Below are 26,722 nucleotides of genomic sequence, written 5' to 3'. Positions count from 1 at the left end.
TACGGGGCAAGCTGGCGCCTGCAGCACAGCTTATGGGAGTGGAAATTGGGGGCCAGAGCTCACTGGTGACGTGATCATCACGTGACCAAGAGCTGCCTAGAGCGCAACTCCCTGTTAGTCGCTTCTGTCTGGGTACCAGCCCCCTATTACTCTGCAGGCTTATGAAGGAAGGAGGAAACTAGCCTCGGATTGTCCAGGTCGGTGGGAGTGGGGGCTCAGCTTGGAGAGAGGTGGTGGTGGGAGAGGGCCAAGAATGCCACGGATCCAGGTTCAGGCAGATTGGGTCTGTGCCCCTTTCTTACCTAGTATCAAAAGAGCACCTCCAACCCTCCCATAGCGTGCCCATTTAAATAGAGAACTGTCGGACTTCAGGCAGTGTGTGTGTGTGTGTGTGTGTGTGTGTGTATGTGTGTGTGTGTGTGTGTGTGTGTGTGTGTGTTGGGTGGGGGGAGGGAGCTGGGGCTGAGGGGAGTGAATGGCGGTTACTAAGACTGCAAGGAAAGCAAAGGTACACAATCGGGGCACTCTTGTTCTGAGTGCTGCTCAGTCCACCAAGAACTCCGTCTCCTCAGTTCCCTGTCTGTCGGCAGGTTTTTTGGTCTGTTTGCCCAGAGATCACCACAAAAGCCTGGGAGAGGGGAGCAGCAAACTGTCTTGGGACACTGCCTGTCGGTGTGAAGGTGAGATGAGCCCTGGATCCTTCGTGGTGAAAGGGGTAGCGAAGGAAAGGGGGCTGGGATCAGAGCCGCCAGTCTCAGTCGCCCTCTCCAGGCCCCTTCTTTCTCCACACCCCCTCCCATTTCGGTGCAGGGAAAGGGGTGTGGCAGCCTTTGCTGTGGAAATGGCGGACCACAAGGGGGAGGGGGCGGAGAACCCCCGCATAAAGGAAAGCTCAAAGGGTGTGAGATATTTTCAACTCCAAGGCTGAAAATTCAGAAAAGCAAGCATTGTGAACAGTGTTATCAGTGTTGTTCCGTCCACTATACTTGTAGTTCTTCATTACTGGCTATCTTTCCATCTGTCATTCTGCTAGACTATCCATCAAGCACTGTGGAAGGAGCACTGACAACAGAAGAGGAGAAGAAGGAATTTACTTGACTTTGGTGGAGGTTGGTGGGAGAAATTTCCTGTGAAGTTTGGGGATAGGAGTGTGATGGGGGAGGAGACTACCTGAGGGTTATCCTCTCTGTGTCATCTGACCGGCTATCATAGCAGGACCTTGCCCTTCTCTGCGGGGACTGGAAGAGAAATAGTGGGTCCTGAGGGTAGAGAGATGATACACACACAAAAAATCAAATAAATGGTTTTCTAATAAACCACCTCTCTAAACCAAAACTCAAAATCCACTCTGTCTATTTGGTGAGGCACAAGCTTAGGCTCAGCCCAAGGCACTAAAATTACTTTTTCACCCATAGATTCATCACAAGAGAGCTACAGGCGTCTGCGAGAGGCTGAAGATCACTGCTCACCACCATTACAGACCCTAGCCCTAAAATTCCTTTTCAATCAGGTGCAGAAGGGCCCTCTCCTATCCTTCCATAAGGCTGGCATGGACTTGAACATGGGCCGAGCTCGGGAAGTTGGCTGGATGGCAGCAGGACTAATGATTGGAGCTGGTGCCTGCTACTGCGTTTACAAACTAACCATAGGAAGAGATGACAGTGAGAAGCTGGAGGAGGAGGAAGAGGACTGGGAAGACAACCAAGAGCTGGATGAAGAGGAGTCCCAGATGTGGTTTGATTTTATAACTATGATTGGGCCCTGGAATGAGGATGGGGAGTGGACTGAACCTGGAGCTCCTGATGGAACAGAGGACAGGCTCTCCGGTGGGGGCAAGGCCAATCGAACACACGTAACAAGACAGCGTCCCTTTCCCTATAAATATAAAAATACTTGGGGTGCTGAAAGCCTTAAAATTTTCAGTTGTGCTCTTGGCTTACCCAAGGGCCCGTTCATTCAGGGGAAAGTGTTTGCTCAGCCCAAGGATGCTGGTTTTTCATTTGGCCACAATATCAATAGTCATTTGGCCAGCCTCTCCATTGTTGGAAACACGATCCTCACTCCCGAGCCCACTGTTAAGCAGGCTTTATGTGCCCTGGATAATGAGAGTGTCAGTGTGGAAAATCAGGGCCAGATTAAGATGTACATCAGTGAAGTGTGTCAGGAAACTGTGTCACATTGCTGCAACTCATTTCTGCAGCAGGCCAGATTAAATTTGTTAATAAGCATGACAGTTATTAATAACATGCTTGCCAAATCCGTTTCAGACCTGAGGTTTCCTTTGATATCAGAGGGAAGTGGATGTGCTGGGGTTCATGTTTTGAAACCGTTGGTGGGTTTGTCTGAAAAACCATTCTTGGCAGGGGAATTGCTGGGTCCCCAAAAGCTGCTCTCATTCATGTCCCTCTTTATCAGGAATGGAAACAGGCAGGGTCTCCTGGATACCGTGGCCTCTTAAAAGACCATCTCAGACAGAATGGGACCCAATCTGCCCAAAACCCATTTGGTGAACACGCACTCGTGTTCTCATCCAAAGACTCTGCAGTGGGTGCTGTAGAAGATCCTGCCTTAGCCAATCACCACCTCATGGGGTGAAAGTCACACTCGCTAAATCAGGGACCACATTCTTATTGGCGGGGCAGGTGTTCTCACTGAGCTTTGAGTAACTTCTGGTTTTGCAGTCTACAGGTAAAGTGCATTGTAAGTTACTTCCTTACTTCTTCCTGTGGTAAAGGGCTCATTTCAGCTGCCAGTTGTGGATAAAGCATCATGAAGGGTGCTTGCTGTGGTCTCCCTGACTAAGCTCCACTGTTCTCCGGAGACCAGACACACATTGGAGCTTGTGCTGAAAGTGCTTTTGTTGTTGCATAGGTCGAATTCTTTTTTGTTCACTCTTTCTTCTACACCAGCTGATGGATGGTGAACCCATTCATCAGAAAAGTGCACTCCCTTTCTATGTTCTGTACCGACTTAACCTCACCCACCCAAGTCTGCATTTGTATGTTTCATCAATAAACTTGTGTGCTTTGACTGGCGAAAATGAGACATGGTACTTGTCCTTGAGTTGACAGTGTGCATGAAGAGAAAGTCAAAACTACAGGATAAATGCTAACTGGGTCAGGGAGTGGGGAAGAAAGGCGTTTGCTCTGACAAATGCACTCTTATCAGTGCCCACAGGAGGCAGGGGTAGAGATGGGCTGCAGTGTTCAGGAAAACCTCAGCAAGGGCTTGGAGGCTGAGGGAAGGTGAGGGCGTGGAAGGGATTTGGTGGAATTAGGATAAAATGTTGGGAGGACTGAAAGAGACAACGCCTGTGAAGCAGGAGCACCGTGCCTGCACCTGGCACCTGGCACCTGGCACAAAAATCCCTTGATGAAGGGGTCTTTCCTTGACTGCCAGCCAAAGAGGAATGTCAGTATCCTTGGGTTTGTCTGCACATCCTCGAGGGCCACTGGGCAAGCCATCCCTGCACACTTAACGGACGATTGCTGAGTGTCTACTTTGTGTCACTGTCTTCTGGGAAGCTGCTGTTAAAACTACTTCCAGAACCCCTCCTTTACTTGGGATCCCAAGACCGAATTCCTGGCAGAGTGAGAAGTGTTGGTTTGGTGGAACTACCTTTCTGCACCATCCCTGGTACCTTCAGTGGGATCCAGGCAGAGGAGAGTGGAGTTCTCCACCAACTTCCTGTCGGGGTCATAGGGCAGACACCCAGGGTGCTTGGGATGGCTGTGGCCATTCCATTGATCAAGAGACACATCCTCCCCTCCACCCAAGCTCCCAACACCCCTTGGAGGGAAAGAAGGGCCCAGCCCTAACCACTGAACCACTTCATTGAAATGGGCAACTCATTTCCAGACCCATGTCAATGCGCCTTAGACCCTGTGTCGCCAAAGCCAGGTTCCCTGCATGTTTTGGGTGTGTCGGGCAATGGCCCTGCTCCTCAAAGCTCTGGCCAGCTCAGTGGACAGGAAGCTTCCCTTAGGCAGTGATGCTTCTGTGCCTGTTGCCCTCTCCCAGGCGGCCCCAAGTCCCAAGGGAACCCCCACCCTGATCCAGGACACCCTTCAAGGCAAACCAGCTAGCCCCCACCCATGCAGCAGGCCTCTATCCTATCTAATAAAAGGGTAATATGCTAATAATTGACCATCACTCCAGCACACAAGATGGCTGCCCCCATGGGACATAAGATAGCCGCCTCAAGATATCCAGCATGGGAGGGCTGGTGAGAGGGACCAGGCCTGCAAGGGAGGGCAGTTGTGGAAAATCAGGCCAGCAGGAGAGGGCAATTGGGGGTGATCAAGTCTGCAAGGGAAGGCAGTTAGGGGTGACCAGGCTGGTAGAGGAGGGAAGTTGCCGGTGACTGGGCCTGCAGGGGAGAGCTGTTGGGAGGGCTCAGGCCTACAGGGGAAGGCATTTAGAGGTGACCAGGCCTGCAGGGGAGGGCGGTTAGGGGCAAACAGACTGGCACGGGAGCAGTTAGGCATCAATCAGGCTGGCAGGGGAGTAGTCAGGGAATGATCAAGCTGGCAGGCAGAAGCAGTTAGAGGCAATCAGGAAGGCAGGTAGGCTATCAGTTGGGAGCCAGCAGTCCTGGATTGTGAGAGGGATGTCCAACTACCTGTTTAGTCCTGATCCTACTGGGATTGGGCCTAAATGGGCAGTCGGACATCCCTTCAGGGGTCCCAGATTGGAGAGGGTGCAGGTTGGGCTGAAGGACACACACCCCTGTGCACAAATTTAATGCACCAGACCTCTAGTATTTATATAACAGAATTGATAAATTATTAATCAGTCTAGACAATTCTCAGAAACCTAATGTGTCAAATAAGCATTTGTAAAAAGATACAATGCCATTTATATAATTTTAAACATATGAAACAATACTATATATTATTATGGATACATATCCTTATAGCAAAATTACAAATGGTTACTGGAAAAGTGCACATTGATTTTACAATATAAATTGGAAGAGTTGGAGGAAAATGTGACTCTACCAATGTAGTTTAATTTTATCTATTAATAAAAATATTTTAAACAAATACAACAAAGTGTTGTTTGTTGTTAATTGTGGATGAATTATACATAGATCCTCACTATTTTTTCTGTGTTTTTTTTTAATGAAAAGGAAATGTGCTTTGTGTGCCCAATACATTCAATAAATAAGGACCCTCACTTAGACATAGCCTCAAGAAATTTTAGAATAATAAAGATTAAAAGTAGATCCTAAAATCTTCTGAGGTTAAGGGGAAAGTCTTCTACAAATCAGACTGGCAACAGACTTCTTATTCATAACACTGCATCCTAAACATGAATGTATAAATGCTCTCAAATCCTTAGAAAATATGCTTTTCTCTAGTATTCTACCTCTAAACATACTATCAAGTAGGTATGTGGTGACAATAAAGCTGTTTTCAGGACTTAAAGTGCTCAGAAAATTTACCTCCTGTGGACTTTATCTTAGGAAATTATTTGAACATGTACTCTAACAAAAAAGATACTAATTACATCAACGGTAAGTATGGAATCAAGGAAATTGTGATCCCAACTTGGGAAAGCAATAAAGGTTGGTTTTAAGATGACAGCTGAACAGCCTGCTAGATCAAAGTGGAGCAAGATGACAGAGGATTTGGGATAGTGGGTGAATTCATGAACAAAAGAGGACTGGGTAAAATGAATTGAGAGGTTATAAAAACTAGAGGCAAATAAGGGGGGAAAGATAATTAGAAGAAACTCTAAGCCCTAGCTGGTTTTTGTCAGTGGTTAGAGTGGACTGAAGGGTTGCAGATTTGATTCCTAGTCAAGGGAATATATCTCAGGTGCAGGTTCATTTCTGGCCGTGGTGGGGTGCTTGCAGGAGGAAACAGTCGTGGTGTCTCTCTCCCATTAATGTTTCTCTTCTCTTTCCTCTCCTCTCCTCTCCTCTCCTCTCCTCTCCTCTCCTCTCCTCTCCTCTCCTCTCCTCTCCTCTCCTCTCCTCTTCCCTTTTACTGTCTATCTAAAGATCAATGGGAAAAATATCCTCTGGTGAGGATTTAAAAAATTAAAAATAAAGAAGAACCTCTAAGAAAATATTATAGTAATGGCTCCCAAAGAAGCATGCTTCTTGTGTCCATACCATTGTGTAGTTCCCTCCCACATTGACTCTGGTCCTGGCCATGTGATTTGCCTTGGTCAGTTTGAACATTAGCAAACATGACTCATGAAGAGTTTTGAACAGTGCATTTTTAGTGGGGCTCACCCTCTTTCTGCTCTGAACTCACCAAGCACTAAAACGCAGGCTAACCCTGCTGGAGGATGAGACCATATGGAACAGACATGTACTGTTCCAACTGGGGACCCTTAGAAAGAACTACCAGATAAACTATAGAATTCCCACTTAAATTTGAATTTCATATGAAAATAAAAAATTTGTTCAGTGTAAGTCTGCCTCAAATATTGCATGGGAAATACTTATGCTAAAACAGTTATTATTTATCTGGAATTCAAATTTAACTGGACATCTTATAATTTTATTTGCAATATCTGGCAATGCTAGCTACAGGAAAATCATCCCACAGCTTACTTACAAGCTAATTCCAGCTATATAAATGACTTTAAGCAAGACTAGCAGAAGAAACCATCAGATAAGCTCAGTGCAGATTTCTGATCTGCAAATTAATGAGCAAATAAGATGGTTGTTTTAAGCTACTGAGTTCTGGAATAGTTTGTTATGCAACAATAGACACAGGTATACAAAACAAAACAAAAAATGTATGCTTGTTCCTAATATGCAGAAAATTAAGTTATAGAGTAAGTTCAGACTTTGATGAATATAAGGAAAAATAGTTTATTGAGTTTTAAATCTACCAACAGTATGCTCTAAGTGACTCAAAAGCTTTGACCTTGGATTTCAGAACATTTCTAAATAACTGTAGTGGCCTAGATCAAAGCAAAAGTGAATAATCTCAGGTATCTCTGAGATCTGATTATGCCACATAAGATAGGGTAGGTTTGAACTAGCTCCTATGTTACTGAGTAAATGTTTGCAGGGTAAGATACATTTATACCCTGATAAAATTAATTTACAACTTATATCTGGCTCTACCACACCAGAAGACAGTATATAAATAGACAATGGTTACATGGCTCCCAGAACAGTCTGAAGTGACACACTGAATATAAAGGTAACCTTCCCACATCCCCAAGAAAGACCAAGATTGAATTTGTGAAAGCACCTGAGGGAGACAGGTGCTATCATCATCAAAGGGATACCTTCATGGGGTCTGGAAAGCAAGGTGGCCTTGCTTTTATCATGGAGAGAATGCTGCTAAGGTTTTTGCTTTATATAGTCTCCTATCTATCTATCTATCTATCCCTAATCTATCATCTATCTATCTCTATAGTAAGTTCAAGTTTACTTTTACATGATCTTCTATAACAATTGAACAACACATCTTTAATATCCCATTTCAACTCTATACATTGAAATAATAAATAATATTAAGATGATTATGGCTATATAAATGCTGCTCATTGCCAAGTAGCGTCCTAATACATGAATTTATTTTGTATAGTTTTAAAAAATTATTCACATATCGTTCATGAGGATGAGATTTCAAGCTAACATTGGACTTAATAAAATGTAACTGACAGAACATGGGATATAGAAGATGATGAAAGACAGGAGGAGAAAGGATAGCAGAGCTGATATCTTCATTTTATAATGTGAGTTGTGAACACATCCTGGTAGAAGTTTTTGAAACAAAATAAAGGTTTATGTAAATAATTTAAAGTTAAATTTAGCTACCTTATTTTAATTGATTTTATGGTTTAATACCCCCACAAGAAAGCAAGCTTAATAAAGGCTATCACTGTCTTGCTTACTACCAAACTCTAAATGTCTTGAATAGTGTACTCCATAAAAATTATTGACTGTATAATTATACTAAAGTAATAACAACAACACAATAAAAAATGAAAATAAGAGAGAGACAGGGAGGATTATAAAGTAAATGAGTCAAGTGCCCTATTTTAACATCAGAAGATCATTAAGGGTAGAAGGATATTTTTGGTGTTTCGAAGATAACCACAAGAACAGTTTTTAGTCTTGGCACTATTAACATTTAGGGCCGGGAACAACCCCTGGCCTCCGTCCACATGATGCTAATAGTGCACTTTTCCTCAGTTGTGACAACCAAAAATGTCTCCAGACACTGACAAATGGCTCTTAGAGGAGCAAAGGCACACCTGGTTGAAAACCACTGCATGAGAAGGAGTTAACATTTTAAAAGTTAAGAAAACTTGCCTCTGAACTCTAGAGAGTGGTACTGAGTTTAGGGAAAAGCAAGAGGTAAAATGATTCCTTTTCATCACAAACTCTCTAGTAATTGATTTGCTGTCATGTGTATGTATTGTTCTTATAAATATTAACACCTATTAATGAAGTGAAATCAATGGGACTTTGAAACAAGTTAACAATATAAGATGAGGGAGAAATACAGGATTTTGAACATGAAATACCTGTGGGATATGCAATATGTAGGCATCAAATAAATTAATCTTGAACTCAGGATATGTAGACTTGTGAGTCATTAACATATGGGTGATAATTGAAACCGTAGCAGTGGATGAGATTCCTGAAAAATGAAGAATGTGAAGAGACCTGAGAAAAGGACCTTAAAACACTGAGTGTCTAACGTTCTGGTCCTTTTCATGCATCTGTACTTTTAAGTTAATTATCACTATATTGTAAATATTGATTGTTTAACACATTTTAAAAACAAATTTCTCTTTGTAAACATAATGCATATCTATTGAAAATCTTTCAAAAATATATAGATAAGCACAAACTGTTGTCCAGAACCAGAATTGCAGAGTGAATGCTAGACAATTAAGTGGAGTAGACACTGAGCCTTAATTATTTGAGAGGCATATGGAGATTAAATGGTAAACAAAACGGGTATCATTCTTGTGTTCATAGAGCTTATCATGTAGTTCAGAAGACAGGCAAAGGAAATGGAAAATACAATGGAGCGTGATGAATGCTAAGAAAATTAATTAAGAAAAGCCATGTCAACAACTGCAGATGCAACGGGTTTGATTTAAGCATCTTTTGTGTCACTCATTTTTCTTTTAATAGGTACAAGTTCAGTTTCCAGGACAGAAAGTAACTGTGCTGTGTGTTACTTTTCCTCCTGTGCTGTCTAGTAAGAAAGTTCAGGAAGGCTGGCAGAGAACATAGACTTGTTTGCCTTTCTGACTAGAAGCTCTGTTCAAACTGAGCCTGGCAGTTATACTGAGCTCTAACTCCTTCACAGAGATCATCTCCATGAATTTGTGAATTGATTTTATGCTTGACAGACTGTTCTGTTAATTTTCCAGGAATTCTCTAACAGTGATTCTGCATTCTCAAGTCAGCCACTAGACATCACCTAATTTCACAAAGGGGCGAGACTGTATATGTTTCTTTATTATTATTACTATTATTATTATTATTATTATTATTATTATTATTAGAGCAGTTAACGTGAAATCCACCTTCTTAACAAATTCGTGTATTTCTTTTTAAAAATACATATATTTATTGATTTTAGAGAGGAAGGGAGAGGGAGAGAGATATAGAAATATCAAGGATGAGAGAGAATCATTGATTGGCTGCCTCTTGCACACCTCACATCAGGGATTGAGTTTGCAACCGTGGCATATGCCCTGAACTGGGAATTGAACTGTGACCTAGTGGTTCATAGGTTGACGCTCAACCACTGAACCATGCCCACTGGGCAAAATGTGTATATTTCTTAAAGATAAGAAGCATGTACAAGTTTGCAATGGGAGCCACCATGAGCAGGAAACCCATAAAAAGAAGCATTGAGAGATTGGGCCAAATAAGGAGTCACAGAGACAGGTCATATTTGGAGAAAGTAATCTGTCCTAAATGAGTTTGGAAATAAGTTTGCCACCAAGCAGCAGGGGATAGGAGAGGCTTCACTTTCAACAACCAATCATTGTCCCACTAATAGAGAGATGTGGACAGGGAATCTGGAAGGCTGGCCAACCTTAAATGCTCTGAAATACAAGTACTGTCTGCTAAATTCAAGAATATTTATGTATTTATGGAATGAATGAATAAATAAATTACTTACCTAAATTATCTGAATAGCTGATTTGTAATGACATCACTTGTTTAACTAGCTTACTAGCATGCAGTATGATGTGTATCGTCTGAGAGACAGTTACAAAATGTTTTCGTCGTAGCGTACTTTGATAGCAGCTCTCGATAATCGGTTCTCAACAATTATTTGTTATTATTAAACCTTAACATTATAAAATTAACAAAAATGATATAAAACTCATATCCTGGATAAATGGCCACATGGCCGCCGAAAACCATATATTCCCTTCCCATTCTCCCGCCATTTCCTAGCTTGTCGTGCATTCTTTCCAAAAATCGGGACTTTTTTAAAACGCAGAGTGATGAGGGACAAATTGTTAAAAATCGGGACTGTCCCACCAAAAGCAGGACGTCTGGTCACCTTATCCCAGGAGACCAGGAGAGGGCAGCAGGCACAGAAGCATTACTGCCTAAGGGAAGCTTCCTGTCCACTGAGCTGGCCAGAGCTTTGAGGAGCAGGGCCATTGCCCGACACACCCAAAACATGCAGGGAACCTGGCTTTGGCGACACAGGGTCTAAGGCGCATTGACATGGGTCTGGAAATGAGTTGCCCATTTCAATGAAGTGGTTCAGTGGTTAGGGCTGGGCCCTTCTTTCCCTCCAAGGGGTGTTGGGAGCTTGGGTGGAGGGGAGGATGTGTCTCTTGATCAATGGAATGGCCACAGCCATCCCAAGCACCCTGGGTGTCTGCCCTATGACCCCGACAGGAAGTTGGTGGAGAACTCCACTCTCCTCTGCCTGGATCCCACTGAAGGTACCAGGGATGGTGCAGAAAGGTAGTTCCACCAAACCAACACTTCTCACTCTGCCAGGAATTCGGTCTTGGGATCCCAAGTAAAGGAGGGGTTCTGGAAGTAGTTTTAACAGCAGCTTCCCAGAAGACAGTGACACAAAGTAGACACTCAGCAATCGTCCGTTAAGTGTGCAGGGATGGCTTGCCCAGTGGCCCTCGAGGATGTGCAGACAAACCCAAGGATACTGACATTCCTCTTTGGCTGGCAGTCAAGGAAAGACCCCTTCATCAAGGGATTTTTGTGCCAGGTGCCAGGTGCCAGGTGCAGGCACGGTGCTCCTGCTTCACAGGCGTTGTCTCTTTCAGTCCTCCCAACATTTTATCCTAATTCCACCAAATCCCTTCCACGCCCTCACCTTCCCTCAGCCTCCAAGCCCTTGCTGAGGTTTTCCTGAACACTGCAGCCCATCTCTACCCCTGCCTCCTGTGGGCACTGATAAGAGTGCATTTGTCAGAGCAAACGCCTTTCTTCCCCACTCCCTGACCCAGTTAGCATTTATCCTGTAGTTTTGACTTTCTCTTCATGCACACTGTCAACTCAAGGACAAGTACCATGTCTCATTTTCGCCAGTCAAAGCACACAAGTTTATTGATGAAACATACAAATGCAGACTTGGGTGGGTGAGGTTAAGTCGGTACAGAACATAGAAAGGGAGTGCACTTTTCTGATGAATGGGTTCACCATCCATCAGCTGGTGTAGAAGAAAGAGTGAACAAAAAAGAATTCGACCTATGCAACAACAAAAGCACTTTCAGCACAAGCTCCAATGTGTGTCTGGTCTCCGGAGAACAGTGGAGCTTAGTCAGGGAGACCACAGCAAGCACCCTTCATGATGCTTTATCCACAACTGGCAGCTGAAATGAGCCCTTTACCACAGGAAGAAGTAAGGAAGTAACTTACAATGCACTTTACCTGTAGACTGCAAAACCAGAAGTTACTCAAAGCTCAGTGAGAACACCTGCCCCGCCAATAAGAATGTGGTCCCTGATTTAGCGAGTGTGACTTTCACCCCATGAGGTGGTGATTGGCTAAGGCAGGATCTTCTACAGCACCCACTGCAGAGTCTTTGGATGAGAACACGAGTGCGTGTTCACCAAATGGGTTTTGGGCAGATTGGGTCCCATTCTGTCTGAGATGGTCTTTTAAGAGGCCACGGTATCCAGGAGACCCTGCCTGTTTCCATTCCTGATAAAGAGGGACATGAATGAGAGCAGCTTTTGGGGACCCAGCAATTCCCCTGCCAAGAATGGTTTTTCAGACAAACCCACCAACGGTTTCAAAACATGAACCCCAGCACATCCACTTCCCTCTGATATCAAAGGAAACCTCAGGTCTGAAACGGATTTGGCAAGCATGTTATTAATAACTGTCATGCTTATTAACAAATTTAATCTGGCCTGCTGCAGAAATGAGTTGCAGCAATGTGACACAGTTTCCTGACACACTTCACTGATGTACATCTTAATCTGGCCCTGATTTTCCACACTGGCACTCTCATTATCCAGGGCACATAAAGCCTGCTTAACAGTGGGCTCGGGAGTGAGGATCGTGTTTCCAACAATGGAGAGGCTGGCCAAATGACTATTGATATTGTGGCCAAATGAAAAACCAGCATCCTTGGGCTGAGCAAACACTTTCCCCTGAATGAACGGGCCCTTGGGTAAGCCAAGAGCACAACTGAAAATTTTAAATTGCTAAAGTTTCACAAAAAAGTTATCATTTCCATTAGGCAAATGGTGATTCTTCTTTACTGAGGCCATGTCCTTTTGGGGAAGCCTTGATTTCTTACTGTCCCAGTTGATTTCAGCCCCATTCCCAGGGCTTGCCTTTTCTGGTATCTTTGACTAAGGTTCAGAGCTCTTACCTATACTCAACCCTGTCTGAACCTCCCTATTCCTCTGTGGGTTGTTTTTTTTGTTTGTTTGTTTTTTTGTTTTTCTTACTCTGGCTGTACCCTCTCATGATTTGCAGGTGAGCACCAGCAACTTCTAGCCCTGACCTCCAGATGTGCTTTCACAAAATAACTAATTTGAACATATCCCACATCTATGACAAGTCACAATTTGTTCCTACACTTGAATAGGCCATTTAGTTGTGATATTCTAGGAAGGAGATATTGGAGCATCTTTTCCTGGACACAAACTGCACTATCTGCCATCCAATATGGTACTAGGGGCAATGCAAACAGATAAAGCTTTGATCTGAGTCTCCACAGATGACATGTCAAAACTCAGGTTACAAGGGTATCAATATCTCTATTTCTTTTTTAGTCTGGTTTTTTTTTCCCTACCTTAAAGCTTGTTCCTACTGTTTCCTCAGGAGAATAACATTTGATTTTTCCCTTCACCAAAGTGAGAGGGGAGGAGAACAAAGCCTGTGAGAGGGAGAAGCTCATTTGCTTCTAGACCCTATATTCTGACTCAGACATCCCTCCTGGATACTGCACTGTGTGGAGCACTTTCCTTTCTTCCTTGTCTAGAACTATGTCTACTGGTAGACAGACAAGAGAGAATGGGCATTGGGAGAAGTACATATGTCCCCTCTCTTTAGAGTGAGAACTCTAGTTTTCAAATATCTCCCATTTATGCCCTGGCTGGTTTGGCTAAGTGGACAGAGCATTGGCCTTCGAACTGAAGGGTCTTATGTTTGATTCCAGTCAAGGTCACGTACTTCGGTTGCAGGCTTGATCTTGGGCTGGGTAGAGGCACATGTACAAAGCAACCAATTAATCTCTCTCTCTCTCTCTCTCTCTCTCTCTCTCTCTCTCCCTCTCTCTTTTTTTTCTCTCTCTCCCTCCCTCCCTCCCTCTCTCCCTCCCTCTCTCCCTCCTTTCTACTCTCTCCAAATATCTCCCATTTATCTCAGGCACACTTTCCATCCACTTTCACTACTCCTCCTTGCCCTGCCCCCCCCCCAATACCCATCTTTTCAATTCCCCTGCCCCTACTCATTCTCTTGATGTGTATCTCCTCCCTTAAAGCCTCACTTTTCTGTTGCACCCCTCATTTTTAGCCCAAAGATATGTTTACACCCCCTACCACTACCCCCAAATAATTAGCATTAACTAAGGCTTTTCTAAATACAGGAGTGGCTAAGCGGGTTCTGATTTTGTGCTTGCCTCTACTACCCCCTTGTGACCAATTCAGGTCCTACATTTCCTTGAAGAAACCAGTTTCTACTAAAAACAAATTCCTGGTCGGTGAATATTTAGTGCTGGGTGGAAAGTCAAAGTTCTTACCTTTTCCTGACTCAGGACTCTGTTAAAGGATTCTCACCTCTCACTCCCAGATCCCAACATTAGCTCTCCCCCTAATCCATTTAGAAAACTAAGATGAGCTGGTGGGAAGCCTGCATGTGTAGGGAAAGCTGACTCTGCCCCCTCAAGCCTCTGCTCCCAAGCCCACCCTTACCCCACACTGAGAGCAATGTTCACTCTCACACCAAATTGCACACAACCAGAACAATGTTTTCCTTTTTTACTTGGCTACAAACACATCTCTCTAAGGCAGCGTTTTTCAACCGCTGTTCCGCGGCACACTAGTGATGTTGCCTGGTGTGCCGTAGGTGCAGACAACACAAGAATTTTATAATTTTTCACTATTTTGTTTACTTAATATTTCATAATAAAGTAATTATAAAATACTTTCTTTGTGTTTATTTGATTCCTATTCAAGAGAATTACTTTATGTATAGTCAATATAGGCACAGAGTTAAATTTTTTAACATTTTCTAATGGTGGTGTGCCTCGTGATTTTTTTCATGAAACAAGTGTGCTTTGCCCAAAAAAGGTTGAAAAACACTGCTCTAAGGTTAATAAGGAGCTGATGGCTGGACCGAAAACAAAACAAAACAAAATAAAACAAAACAAAAAAACACAACCTAATAAAATAAAACCTCTCCACAATTCTTGGCCACCTGAGATACATGTTATCAATAGGCCATGGTCCCCAAGTTTCCCTCCCTCTAGCCGTGATGCAAAAATGTACCAGCGTCTCTCCCTTCTCCCTAGCGCAACAGACCAGTCATTCGTGTTTTTTCTATGCCAGTGCTAGAAATCCAAAACGTTGCATTTTCATTTTGCTGAAATTTGCCTTCCTCTAATTTCCTGGAGTAACCATTTCTATTTATACTTCTTTGACTTCTCCTAGAAAACAGGGAGATAGCCCATCTCTTCATTTCCGCACATTTCAGCTACTAATATCTATCATCTTTCTCAGAACCACAAGAAAGCAGGTTTCATGAAATAAAACATAAAGAGAAATTTTAAATATTTATGTATTGCATCTGCTCATTTTTTTTAAAATACTGGCTTTAAAATATATATTTGTACATGTTTTTCTGTGTATGAGACGTTTTCTGGAATGATGTTTGCCAAAATGTTACCACTGGTTATTTCTGATAGCTTCATGTCTAAACCACAGTAACATCAGCCAGGCATCAGGGATGTTGTAAAAATTGATGTGATTGCATTGAAGAAGCATTTCCAGTTCTTAGAGGTAAACAAAGATCCTATTTCTCAGAGGATTTATTTCAACAGTTTATTCAATTCCATGAGGCCAACGGGTATACAAAAAGGTGCTCAACATTACTAATCACCAGGAAAATTTAAATCGAAACCATAATAAAATATCACCTCACACCTTTTATGATGGGTATCATCAAGAAGGCAAGAGCCTGGCTGGTGCGGCTTAGTGGTTGAGTGTCAGCCTATGAACCAGGAGGTCACCATTCAATTCCCCGTCAGGGCATATGCCCAAGTTGCAGGCTTGATCCCCAGTATTCTCTCTCATAATTGATGTTTCTATCACTCTCTCCCTCTCCCTTCCTCTCTGAAATAAATAAAAATATATTTTTTAAAAATAAGGAAAGAAATAACAAGTATTGGCTTGGATATGGGGAAAGGGAATTCTTGTGCAACCTTGGTTGGAATGTAACATTTTTCTTTCCTAACAATTATACCAAAAAGTCAACGTACAGAGTATCTCAAAAATGTATACAATACATACCTTGAATGATTATAAAGTCAGTGTTTATTAACATAGAGTTAATTTTCAAAATTGAATGAGTTATCAGCTGTTAAAGTATGTATACATTTTGGGGGATATTCTATATATTACAGATGAGAAAATAGAAATGAGGGAAAAGATTAGAATATTAAATTCATGCATTATCCCATTACTTATAACCATTCTTTAGTATATAGCCTTTCAGAAGTTTTAATGCATGTAAATGTTTTATATTCCTTAAAATATATACTATGTATAGAGTCATTAACTGGCTTTTCCACTTAAGATTATAGACTAAGTCCTGGCCAGCATTGCTCAGTAGTTAGAGTGTCAGCCTGGGCACCAGAGGGTCTCTAATTGGATCCGGTATAGGGCACATACCTGGATTGCAGGTCCGTTCCCTGAGTGTGAGGCAACCATTCGATGTGTCTCTGTCACATGGATATTTCTCTTTCTCTCTCTTCCTCACTCTCTCCCTCCCTCTCTCCCCGCCTTCCCTTCCACTCTCTCTAAAAATCAATGGGGGGAAAAAATCCTCATTTCTCAGACGAGAATTAAAAGAAAAAAAGATTATACAGTGAATTTTTTCCACGTACCGGTAAATGAGACTAAATGTTCATCAATGTTTCAAGAGCAGCACAATGTTTCAATGTGTAGACATATCCAAATTTGTTTAACCAAGTGCCTCTTTGGAGACACTTGGCTCATTCACAATTTTTCATACTTCACGCTTTTATACGAGCCAATTATTTGGTTATTTTCTAAGGATAAATTTCTTTTTATAATGACGTTGGAAATAATACTTTATTCCAAACCTGTGATTCAGAGGATTGCATAAAGAAGTTACTCTGATCTAAAGGTCTCCACACAGTGGAACACACCTGGTGACTCCAGGTGACTGACAGGCCTCTGAGCAGCCAGGCCTTAGGAGGCCTGCAGAGGGCATAGACCAGGTTTACAGCAGCATCAGCTACAGTACCATCAAGGGGAAGATTCTGGAACATTTCTTCATTTTGGTAGGGCTGCTAGTGTGCTTGGTCAACCAGATAAAGTGGGAGAGATTCTTCAAATGTATTTTTCTGCATCTTTTCCCTTTGAGAGCAAAGATGTAATTCTAAGAATAAATATCAACCAGTGGAATTACTGGGTTAAAGAGCATGTACATCTTGAGGGTTTCTGAAACATGTGTCCAAGTGGACCTTGTACCAGTGTATGCTCCACCAGCACACTTTGAGGGTGCCCCTCCCCCCACACCCTACCACTCTCTAGGTTGGGAGAGAAGTAGATAATCTTCAATATGAATGCCAACAGCTCTCTGGATGGTTCCATAAAGGCCTCAACCAACCTTACAAAAGAAATCTGATAAAAGCACTAAAAATTATTATTTCTTCTATTACAGTTTCTTATTTCAAAATAGTAACTAATCCTTGCTCAGTGCTTAGAGTGCCTGCCCTTGTACCAAAAGGTCTCTGGTTCGATTCCCTGCCAAGGGCTTGTACCTGGGTTGCAGGTTCCATCCCTGGCCCGTCAGGGAGGCACTGGGTTGATGTGTCTCTCTCACATCGATACTCCTTTCTCTCCCTCTATCTACCTCCCTTCCAAAAAAGAAAAAGAGGGGCAAAATAGTAATTGATATATTTACTTACACACACACACACACACACACAGAATTGGTCAAGAAAGGGTGTATTTTCCTATCAAATGCCCCAGGAATCTAAAATAAAATTGTCCCTCACTGTAGTCCCCAGAATAGGTCCCAGCACTTCTTCATTTGAAGAGTTTCTCACTTGCTGCCTCTCATCATTCCCATGACCAGCAGTGACATTTCAGACTTTTATCATCTTGTACTTGGACTATGGTGGGAACTTCCTAACTGGTGTTCCAATCTTCAGTGGCCACTCCTGTGCCCTCCCCAACTCAGACCCATCCTGTTCCAAAACAGCCACATTATTTTCCTTTCACCCTGTCATTCCCAGGGTCATGAAAAGCTTTCGTGTCATCCAGGATTGGATGGAGTAATCTGCAAACACCATCAGGGACCTTCCACGAATGCGACTCGCTCCAACTGCTCAACTATATTTCTCACCCCTCCCTTTTCCACACTTTGTACTCAGACAGGCCAGCCTCCTCTTTGGAGCAGGATTCCCACCTCCATGCATTTCTTCCCACCATTCCTTCCTCCTCCAACACCCTTCTGTCCTGTTTTTATCCTATCCTTCAAGCCCAGCTTACTTAAGCATCCTCTCTTCTGTAAAACTTCCTGCGCTCCGTTACCTGCAAAACTTTCTGCCACATCTAAGCACTAATAGGAAGCAGCTGGCCATGATGAATGGCTCAAAAAGTTTTGTTAATAACTTTTTGTTTCCATTCATCTTGCCTTCTCAAACACACAATAAACTTAAGAACATGATAATTTTTTTTTTGCTGGTTAAAACACATAACTTTATTGATAAAACACAAGTCTAAAGATTAACAAATATAAACCAATACAAAAGTGTAGGTTATTTATGATTAGTTTGCTGTCAGTTTAGGTAAAGAGTAAAAATATCTCAATCTAGGTAGCAAGATGGAATCCACTAAGTGCTTTGTTTTTACAAGCTTTAGTATTCATTTGGCATCCTTAAAATGGTCCAGCCTAAAACCAACCATCACAGCCAGCATTACTATTGATCTGTGATATTCATTATTCCAAAATAGCAGCTGAAAGTATCTCTATGCCATATAATCACAGTGAAAAACAAAGAATTTACAAAATGTATTTTTCCCAAGTGCAAACTTAAAAAGCATATCTCTATATTATTTGAGACAGACCCCTGATTAGAGTTTGGTCAGTACTTTGAGAACTTTCACTTTCACCACCAGATCACTGTGATTTGCTAACGCTTTAATTTTTTTAACACACACCCCAGATTCTTTAAATAAGAAAAAAAGTGAACTTCTGCTAAACTCTTTCCTGGATAATGCAAGCCCTTCATTTTTTAGGTTATCATTTATATTCTCAAATAGGGTTAGGATATTAAGAAGAATCTCTCTGTCCCATTCTTTATTAAAGAGGAAAATCAATTCTGATGGTACTTTACAACTGACCAGCTCTCTTGTCATGGCTGGATTTTCAGTAAAGTTTATAAGTAGTTTCATAATCTGAATCTTGGTGAAGTAATTTCCCAGGAATAACAAAGCAAAAAAGTCTGGAAAAGAATAGGAAAGCAAATGTTGGTAATGATTAGTCACTGTCATGTTGGTTAACAGTCTTAGTCCAGCCATCTGCACAGCTGAGTCCAAGCAACAAATCATGGTGTCATCACACACTTGACTGATATATGCCTTAATCTTGCCCTGATTTTCAGCATTCACACTCAAGTTATTAAGAGCATTGTAAGCCTTTTCTCTAATAATGGGATCTTTCGTTTTTATCAGTTTTGCAATAATTGGGAGACCACCCAATTCACGAATGGCATTCTGATTAAATGAATATGCTGCATTGTTACCGAGAGTGACCAAGGCTACTTCTTGAATAAAAGGATCATTTGTTCTTTCCAGGATGTCAAGGACCTTTTGAAGGTCTGTAGCACCTAAAATATCATCAATTTTATAGGGAAAGTTGAACTTGCCCCTGTGAACAGGCCATGTGGTAGCTGGAGTTCTGGTGCTCTTAGCTTCGACCTTTCCCTTGGACTTTCCACTTGCCCTGCTCCTAGCCCTAGCTCCACTCCTGGTGGGGTGGCAGCCTCCACCCCTGCCTCCTGGGCAAGGTAAACTCGCTGCAAGAGTCCTGCTCCCAGAGATGGTACCCAACCTGGCCCCTTTGCCTGCCTTTGCACTTGCCTGTTCCTTCAGTGTGCTGAAAAGGGCCATGGCCTTGGCCTCTAGGCTACTTCCTCTCTGGGTTCCTGAGTGGGCTTCCATTTTTATATCTGGACCACTCTTGAGTTCCTTGCCCACTTTAACTTTGGCCTTTGAGTTACCCTGAAATCTAGCTCTGCCCCCCACTGCAGTATTAGCTCCTTTCCCAGCCTCCACCCCAATTTCTGTAATATCACTAGATTCCCCATCTTCGTCATCATCATTGTAGTCCCAGATTTTCTCGTTGCCATCTCTTCCCCAGGTCAGTCTGTATACACAGTAGCAGGCACCAGCCCCGATCACCACACCAGCAGCCACACAGCCAGCCTCCCGAGTTCGACCCATACTGGGGCTAATGTCTGGGCCAAATTTTTAATCTAGGCAGAGCAGGCTTGCTGTGGCTCAGAATTATCTGAAGCCTGGATGGAATCTTTAGCTACAGTTGTCAGGTTCTTCAGCAACTGCAGATACCGCAACACCTAGGAAAGAAGGAAAGACTTGAGGCTTCAGTCTCCTTTTGCGCCTTTGCATGCAGACAGACTAAATTGGGGGCAGACAAAGGAACGGGGACATAACAGGGACTTAGGACTAGATCGCTGATCCCTTTCCTACACAGGGAAGTTAATTTTGAAAAATTTCCCCACCTCCAGATTCTCCAACCTCATGGTCAATTTACCTTACCCCAGTTCACTTAATTTAAGGTATCTAATCAGTTCCCTACCTCTTCTGCCCTTCCAGATGTCCTGGGGAGTAGTGGCACTTCCACATATACCCACACAGGTTCAGACAGTTTCTTCCTTTTCCTTCTTGCCTGGAAGTGCACTGTATTCTGCAAACATACATACATAAGGGATGGGGAGAGGATTGCTGAGAGCTTATGGTACAGATGACTTCACCCAGGTCATAGGTACTTCTCTGGAATCCCTGGCCCTAGTCGGAGTAGACCAGTATTTCCCACCTAGTTATGCCCCTCTCCTCACAGTCCCTTGAAATTAATTAGCTCACCTCCTCGCCTCCTCTGATCTCTGATCTCCTCCAATCCTCTACCCCACCCCCACCCACCCCCACTTCCTCCAAAGGTGATACCACACATTCCCTTCCCTAACAAAATCAATGGGGGTGGACTGAGAACGTCTAGAATCCAGACAGGGGTAAAATGAACAAAAGTCTGGAATTTCACCCTTGCCTCCGCCACCCCCATCATCTTAAAGGTACCAAGATACTCCTACTCAACCCATTATACCAACTTCCACTGTTCCAGAGGAATTTACTTCATCCCTCAACTCAGTTTCTGCCTCCACCAAACCTAAGGACGGACAACTCTGGCACTGAGTGCGTGATGGGCAGACCAATACCAATTACTTTTTGTACTCCAAAAAGTAATTTGGAAAAAGGTCTTCCCTACCCCCACCCCAGAATTCTTGTGACACCCTCCCTGCTTCCAGCCACTTCTTTCCCAGTTTTATAACAGCGGAGAACTTTCTTTTGTAAGCTCCGAAATGGTATAAAGAGGAGGAAAGGAGGGGGATGGAGAGGAGGCCACTGGAGTTTGTAGTGTCCACCCCAGGGGCCCTCAAGCAACTGCAGCACCCTCCCTCTGACCTACTTGTTTCTGGACAATATTCCTCTTCTTCCTGCTCTTGGGTCGGATTGGCCTTCAGGTGACTTGGCAGAGAAGGAAGGCAAGCGGACAGAACAGCACTTCAGAAAGTCCCAGTGCGAATTCAAGGTCCTGGTAGTCAAACAGGTTTTAATTGTTTTTGTTCTCATCCTACCCCCCCTTCTCAGGACCCCTCGGACATCCTGCATGACGTCCATCCAAGCCCTGCCCCAGCCCACCGCTCTACCCCCAGCGGATGGCCATTTTCAAAAAAACAAAACAAAACAAACAAAAAAAACCACACCCCTTTGAAACCACTGGAAGGAGGGGGAGGAGGAAGTACGGAAAGCGGGCGGAAAGACCATTCCCCCCCTGACGCATTTCCACCCCTCCCCCCTGAAGGCACCAATTTTTACGATAGGCTGTCACATCCTTTCCCCCCCCCCCCCTCTCTCTCTCTCTATATATATATAATAGCAAGAAGATAGTTGGAGAGTCACTAATGGGCCCGAGATAAGGGAGGACCTCAGCCATCCCCGCTCTTCTTGTGGGCGCCGGGGCAATCCCCTTTACACTGACATGCAGGAATTCCGGGCAGGTTCTTTGTTCCTTTGCTCCCGGTGGTACAGCGCCCTGCTGAAAGACACGCGAAAAGACAAATGGTCAGACAAACCCACAGCCCCAAGTTCTAGATTGGTAGAAGGCCCGGAATTCTAATACACTGCCCTTCCCGATTCAAGGCCCTGGATGTTCTCTGGGACTGAGTGCGTGATGGGCAGACCCCTCCTGCGCTGGGGTCTCATTTTCGTTCTTGGAAGGGCAGGGTGTTAGAAAGCACACAGATCCCCTTCCGGTGGAATCCACCCTCCTCAACCCACACCGCAGGGATCCCCCGGGCAGCGACCATCCGCATAGACCTGCAGGGATCTAGTCAGTTACCTCCTCCTCCTTCCCTAGCCACAGGCCCGCCCGCACGATGGGGAATAGGCAGATGGCAAGGGACCAAACAAAGACGAAGATTAGAAGGACGTCTAAACGCGTAAGCTTCTGCTCACGTGAGGGCCACGTCATCTGTGAGCTCAAGACCCCTATTACCACTCCCACCAGCAGGCAGTGCGGGCTGGCCCACCCCTTTCCTTCCCTGACCGTATCAGGTCCTGCCACTCAATTTTCCTCTGCCAATCCTAGAAACCAGGAATAGCTTCTCCTTGTGGTTGGAATTTGCCTTTCTTTAATTTACAGGAAGAGGCTGCATCTGTTCCCTAGTTCATGGATCTTTTCTTCCTCTTTGAGGAATAATTTTCCCCCTTATCCCTGTCCAACCATCTCTCCATTCATCACCCACCCTCAGCCATGAGGATCCAGCTTTTCTCCTGCACCCCTATACAAAAGGGAGGAAAGATCTCTGAAAAGGATATAAGTAATGGGAGTGTTTTACTTCCTTAAACTTTTCTGTTCATTTTTAAAAAATCAATACTGTTACTTTTATATTGAAAAAATAAAATGATGCTATTTTCATTTGAGTGAAAAATAATTTAAGTGGGAGGCCAAAAGGTCTCATTAATTTCATTACATTTATTTATAACACAAGGAAACTTTCTATCAGTTATAGCCAAATAGGAACTTTCGAAACGTATTAACCTGTTTTAAAATTTATAATGGGAATTTTCACATGATTTATTAATTAGTCCACAACGAGAGGACTAGTCCTCTGATTCTTCCCATTTTATGCAAATGATTTATTACTTTTTTTATTTTTGGATCAACTTGCAAATTGATAAAACAAAGGCAGCACAATCCTGTCTCGTTTGATTAAAAAAAGACATGCATTTAGTGTCCCAGAGTCTTGGTTGACTGCTGTGTGAACCACTTATGATTTGATGGCTGTTCTGAACACCTGCCCCTGGATTGGATTCAAGTCTACTAAGGTGGATGCAGGTGAGACTGTAAGGGATGCAGAACTGGTCCCTTCCTCCCTGCCTTGTCAAGAGGTAAGGGATAAAGGTGTTGTCCTCTGATCTTCTCCCATATTCCATAGCTTCTCATCCCCTGAAGTCAGGCAAATGACTCTGTTGCTCAGTATTTATATATTTTATTCTTTCATTTTCTGTATTTTTTCAGTATTTATATATTTTATTCTTTCACTTTCTGGACGTAGCACATTGACAAGAACCTCTACAACTATGTTGAATAATAATGGTAATTGAGGGCCTCCTAATTTTATTCTTGAAGTAAATGGGAACACCCTTAATATTTCACCAGTGAGTGTGACATTTGCTATTGGATTCTGATTTATCCATCTGTGTTTGTTTGATTTATGGTGGATGTCTAAAAGCTGCACTTTTATAACCTTTACATAATACTGAGCAAAATTCAAATGTCCACATAATAATATTAGGAGAAAGAAGGGATGAAGGAGAGTTGCTATAAGTGCTATGCTTATTGTGAATATGTTGATGAAAAAAAGCAGACACTGACTTTGCACTCATAGTGGAAACAAGACCTTCATGAAATAATCACATATACATACAAACCAAAAAATACTGTGAAGGAACACTGTTAATACAAAAAATACTGTAAAGGAACAAGTTAAAAATGTGGTAGAGCCTGGGAATTAGGGAAGGCTTCCTTGAGGAAGAAAGAAAGTGAAATTTTGAGCTGAAATGAAGGAAAGTATGTGTTAACCAGGAAAAAAGGGAGATAAAATAAAAATATCTCAAATTCTCCACCCTTCTGATAACCACCATGGTAGTTCATCTACCTCAATTCTAGGATAAATCCTGTGAAAACCACTACTAACTTTTCAATGAACTATTTCCAGGCATTATTGTTGTTTTATATACAGTATATCAACAAAAATTCATATGTACATACATTATATGTGCACATATATTATTTGGGATCATACTATGCATACCATTCTGTACACTATTTTTCACCTAAAATATTGTATACATTGCTTTATCAGATAAACTGCTAGTCTATAGTGTGGATTTACCAAAAATGTAATCAATCTATTACTGATCAATATTTTGCCTCTTGCTAAGTTTTGTCTATTACAAAAAAAAATACTACAGTGGAAACCTTCATATGGATAAATGTTGACAACCATGGCATTATTTCCTTAGGTTTAATTCCTAGAAGTGAGATCACTGGGTCAAAGTGGATGTTCATTTTATCCATGTTGCCAACTTTTACCTCTTAAATTTACTTATTTATACAGTATTATGCTCCAAAAATTAGGTTTCTTTAATTAAAAATTACATTAAACATCATCTCATAGGTTTGTTAATCATTTGTATTTCTCTTTCTATGAACTGCCTTTTCCCCTTTTCCACTTTTCCTTATTAATATATAAGAATTTTAATATTAAAATTTAATACTCCCATAAGAAAAGGAACAAGACAGGGATACCCACTTTCACCACTCATGTTTGACATAGTACTAGAAGTGCTAGCCATTGCGACAAGATAAGAAGAAGAAATAAAAGGCATCCAAATTGGAAAGGAGGAAGTAAAACTGTCACCATTCACAGATGACATACTGTCCATAGAAAACTCTAAAGACCATCAGAAAACTACTAGATTTAATAAATGAATTTGGCAACTTAACGGTATATACAATTAACACCCAGAAATCTATGGCATTTTTATAAGCCAAAAATGAACTCTCAGAAAGGGAAAACAAACAAACAACCCCATTTACCATTGCAACAACAACAACAAAATTAGATACTTAGGAATAAACTTAACCAAGGAGGTAAAAGACCTGTATTAGGAAAACTACAAGACATTGGGGAAAAAACATAGAAAAAGATATATACAAGTGGAAGAATATATCATATTCATGGATTGGTAGAATCAGCATCACTAAAACTTCCATATTATCAAGGCAATCTACAGATTCAATGCAATCCCTATTAAAATACCAACAGCATATTTCAAAGAGCTAGAACAAATTCCCCAAAAATTTATATGGAATCAAAAAAGACTCCAAAGAGCTCTAGCAATCTTGAGAAAGAAAACAAAGTTGGAGAATCACAATATCAAATTTCAATTTATACTATAAAGCCACTGTACTCAAAACAGCCTGATACTGGCACAAGAACACACATATAGACCAATGGAACAGAACTCGACCCAAGTTATTATGCTCATTTAATATTTGACAAAGGAGGCAAGAGCATACAATGGAGTTAGGACAATCTCGTCAATAAATGGTGTTGGGAAAATTGGACAGATTCATGCAAAAAAAAAATGAAACTAGACCACCAACTTATACCATATACAAAAATACAGTCAAAATGGATACAAGACTTAAATGTAAGATGTGAAACCATAAAAATCTTAGAAGAAAATCATTTGCAGCAAAATCTCAGACATCTCTCATAGTAACATGTTTACGGATACATCTAGGACAATGGAAATTAAGGAGAAAATAAACAAATGGGACTACCTCAAATTAAAGAGCTTCTGCACAGCAAAAGAAACCATTAGTAAAATAACAAGAGTGCCCACACCATGGGAGAACATATTTGCCAATGATACATCCAACAAGGGGTTAACCTCCAAAATCTACAGGGAATGCATACAACATAGCAAAAGGAAGATAAATAATCAAATTAAAAATGGGCAAAGGACTTCAATAGACGCTTCTCCAAAATGGATATATAGAAGGCCAAAGGGCATATGAAAAAAATGCTCAAAATCACTGATCATTCTAGAGATGCAAATCAAAATGACAATGAGGTAACACCTCACACGTGGAAGAATGGCTATCATCAACAAATCAACAAACAACGTGTTGGTGAGGATGTGGAGCAAAGTGGAGAAAAAGGGAAGTCTCGCGCATTGCTGGTGGGAATGCAGACTGATGCAGCCTTTGTGAAAAACAGTTTGGAGTTTCTTAAAAAAAAAAAAAAAAAAAAAAAAAAAAAAAAAAAAAACTTAAAAATGTGCCAGGCCAGCATGGCTCAGTGGATAGAGCATCAGCCTGCACACTGAAGAGTCCCAGGAGATTTGATTCCAGTCAAGGGCACCTACCTGGGATGCAGGCTTGATCCCTAGTGTGGGGCCTGTGGGAGACAGCTGATTAATGATTTTCTCTCATCATTGATTTTTCTCTCTCCCTTCCCCTTCCTCTCTGAAATCAATAAAATATATATTTTAAAAAATTAAAAATGGAACTACCATTTGACCCAGTGATCCCACTTTTAGGAATATATCCGAAGAAACTAGAAACACCAATCAGAAAGAATATATGCAGCCCTACGTTCATAGCAGCACAATTTACAATAGCTAAGATTTGGAAACAGCCTAAGTG

General features: G+C 42.2%; 3 protein-coding genes across 6 annotated transcripts; 1 reads left to right on the top strand and 2 right to left on the bottom strand.

The window, feature by feature from the left end:
- Positions 1–58: 58 nt before the first annotated feature.
- ARMCX6 (armadillo repeat containing X-linked 6) lies at positions 59–3,043 on the top strand. 2 transcript variants are annotated; one of them, XM_084870557.1, is made up of 4 exons: positions 59–197; positions 591–680; positions 1,034–1,109; positions 1,416–3,043. In XM_084870557.1, exon 4 carries the CDS (start codon positions 1,550–1,552, stop codon positions 2,456–2,458), a length of 909 nt encoding a protein of 302 aa, XP_084726683.1. In that variant the 5' UTR covers positions 59–197; positions 591–680; positions 1,034–1,109; positions 1,416–1,549; the 3' UTR covers positions 2,459–3,043. The 2 variants fall into 2 exon arrangements, with proteins under 2 accessions (XP_084726683.1, XP_084726684.1); XM_084870558.1 differs by lacking the exon at positions 591–680 and having other exon boundaries at positions 62–197.
- An 8,465-nt stretch (positions 3,044–11,508) lies between these two features.
- LOC311615457 (protein ARMCX6-like) lies at positions 11,509–12,764 on the bottom strand (the record flags this gene model as incomplete). The annotated part of the gene is made up of 2 exons (XM_084870847.1): positions 11,509–12,645; positions 12,741–12,764. 2 exons carry the CDS (start codon positions 12,762–12,764, stop codon positions 12,094–12,096), a joined length of 576 nt encoding a protein of 191 aa, XP_084726973.1. The 3' UTR covers positions 11,509–12,093.
- A 5,614-nt stretch (positions 12,765–18,378) lies between these two features.
- ARMCX1 (armadillo repeat containing X-linked 1) lies at positions 18,379–22,486 on the bottom strand. Of its 3 annotated transcripts, none has more exons than XM_084869678.1 (5): positions 22,340–22,486; positions 21,926–22,036; positions 21,407–21,532; positions 20,522–20,629; positions 18,379–20,279 (listed from the first exon to the last, which is right to left on the bottom strand). In XM_084869678.1, the coding sequence occupies exon 5, from the start codon at positions 20,143–20,145 to the stop codon at positions 18,775–18,777; it is 1,371 nt and encodes a 456-aa protein (XP_084725804.1). In that variant the 5' UTR covers positions 20,146–20,279; positions 20,522–20,629; positions 21,407–21,532; positions 21,926–22,036; positions 22,340–22,486; the 3' UTR covers positions 18,379–18,774. The 3 variants fall into 3 exon arrangements, with proteins under 3 accessions (XP_084725804.1, XP_084725802.1, XP_084725803.1); XM_084869676.1 differs by having other exon boundaries at positions 21,980–22,036; XM_084869677.1 differs by lacking the exons at positions 21,926–22,036; positions 22,340–22,486 and having other exon boundaries at positions 21,407–21,838.
- Positions 22,487–26,722: the final 4,236 nt, after the last annotated feature.

This window comes from Pipistrellus hanaki (assembly GCF_964339955.1).
Source record: "Pipistrellus hanaki genome assembly, chromosome: X".
In the NCBI taxonomy this organism is placed as follows: domain Eukaryota; kingdom Metazoa; phylum Chordata; class Mammalia; order Chiroptera; family Vespertilionidae; genus Pipistrellus; species Pipistrellus hanaki.
The sequence above is the reverse complement of the archived record's forward strand: the minus strand, read 5'-3'. Positions and strand labels throughout refer to the sequence as shown.

Bases quoted from the DNA above. Each gene is read 5' to 3' on its own strand.
- ARMCX1 (XM_084869678.1), bottom strand. From the start codon at position 20,145: ATGGGTCGAACTCGGGAGGCTGGCTGTGTGGCTGCTGGTGTGGTGATC.
- ARMCX6 (XM_084870557.1), top strand. From the start codon at position 1,550: ATGGACTTGAACATGGGCCGAGCTCGGGAAGTTGGCTGGATGGCAGCA.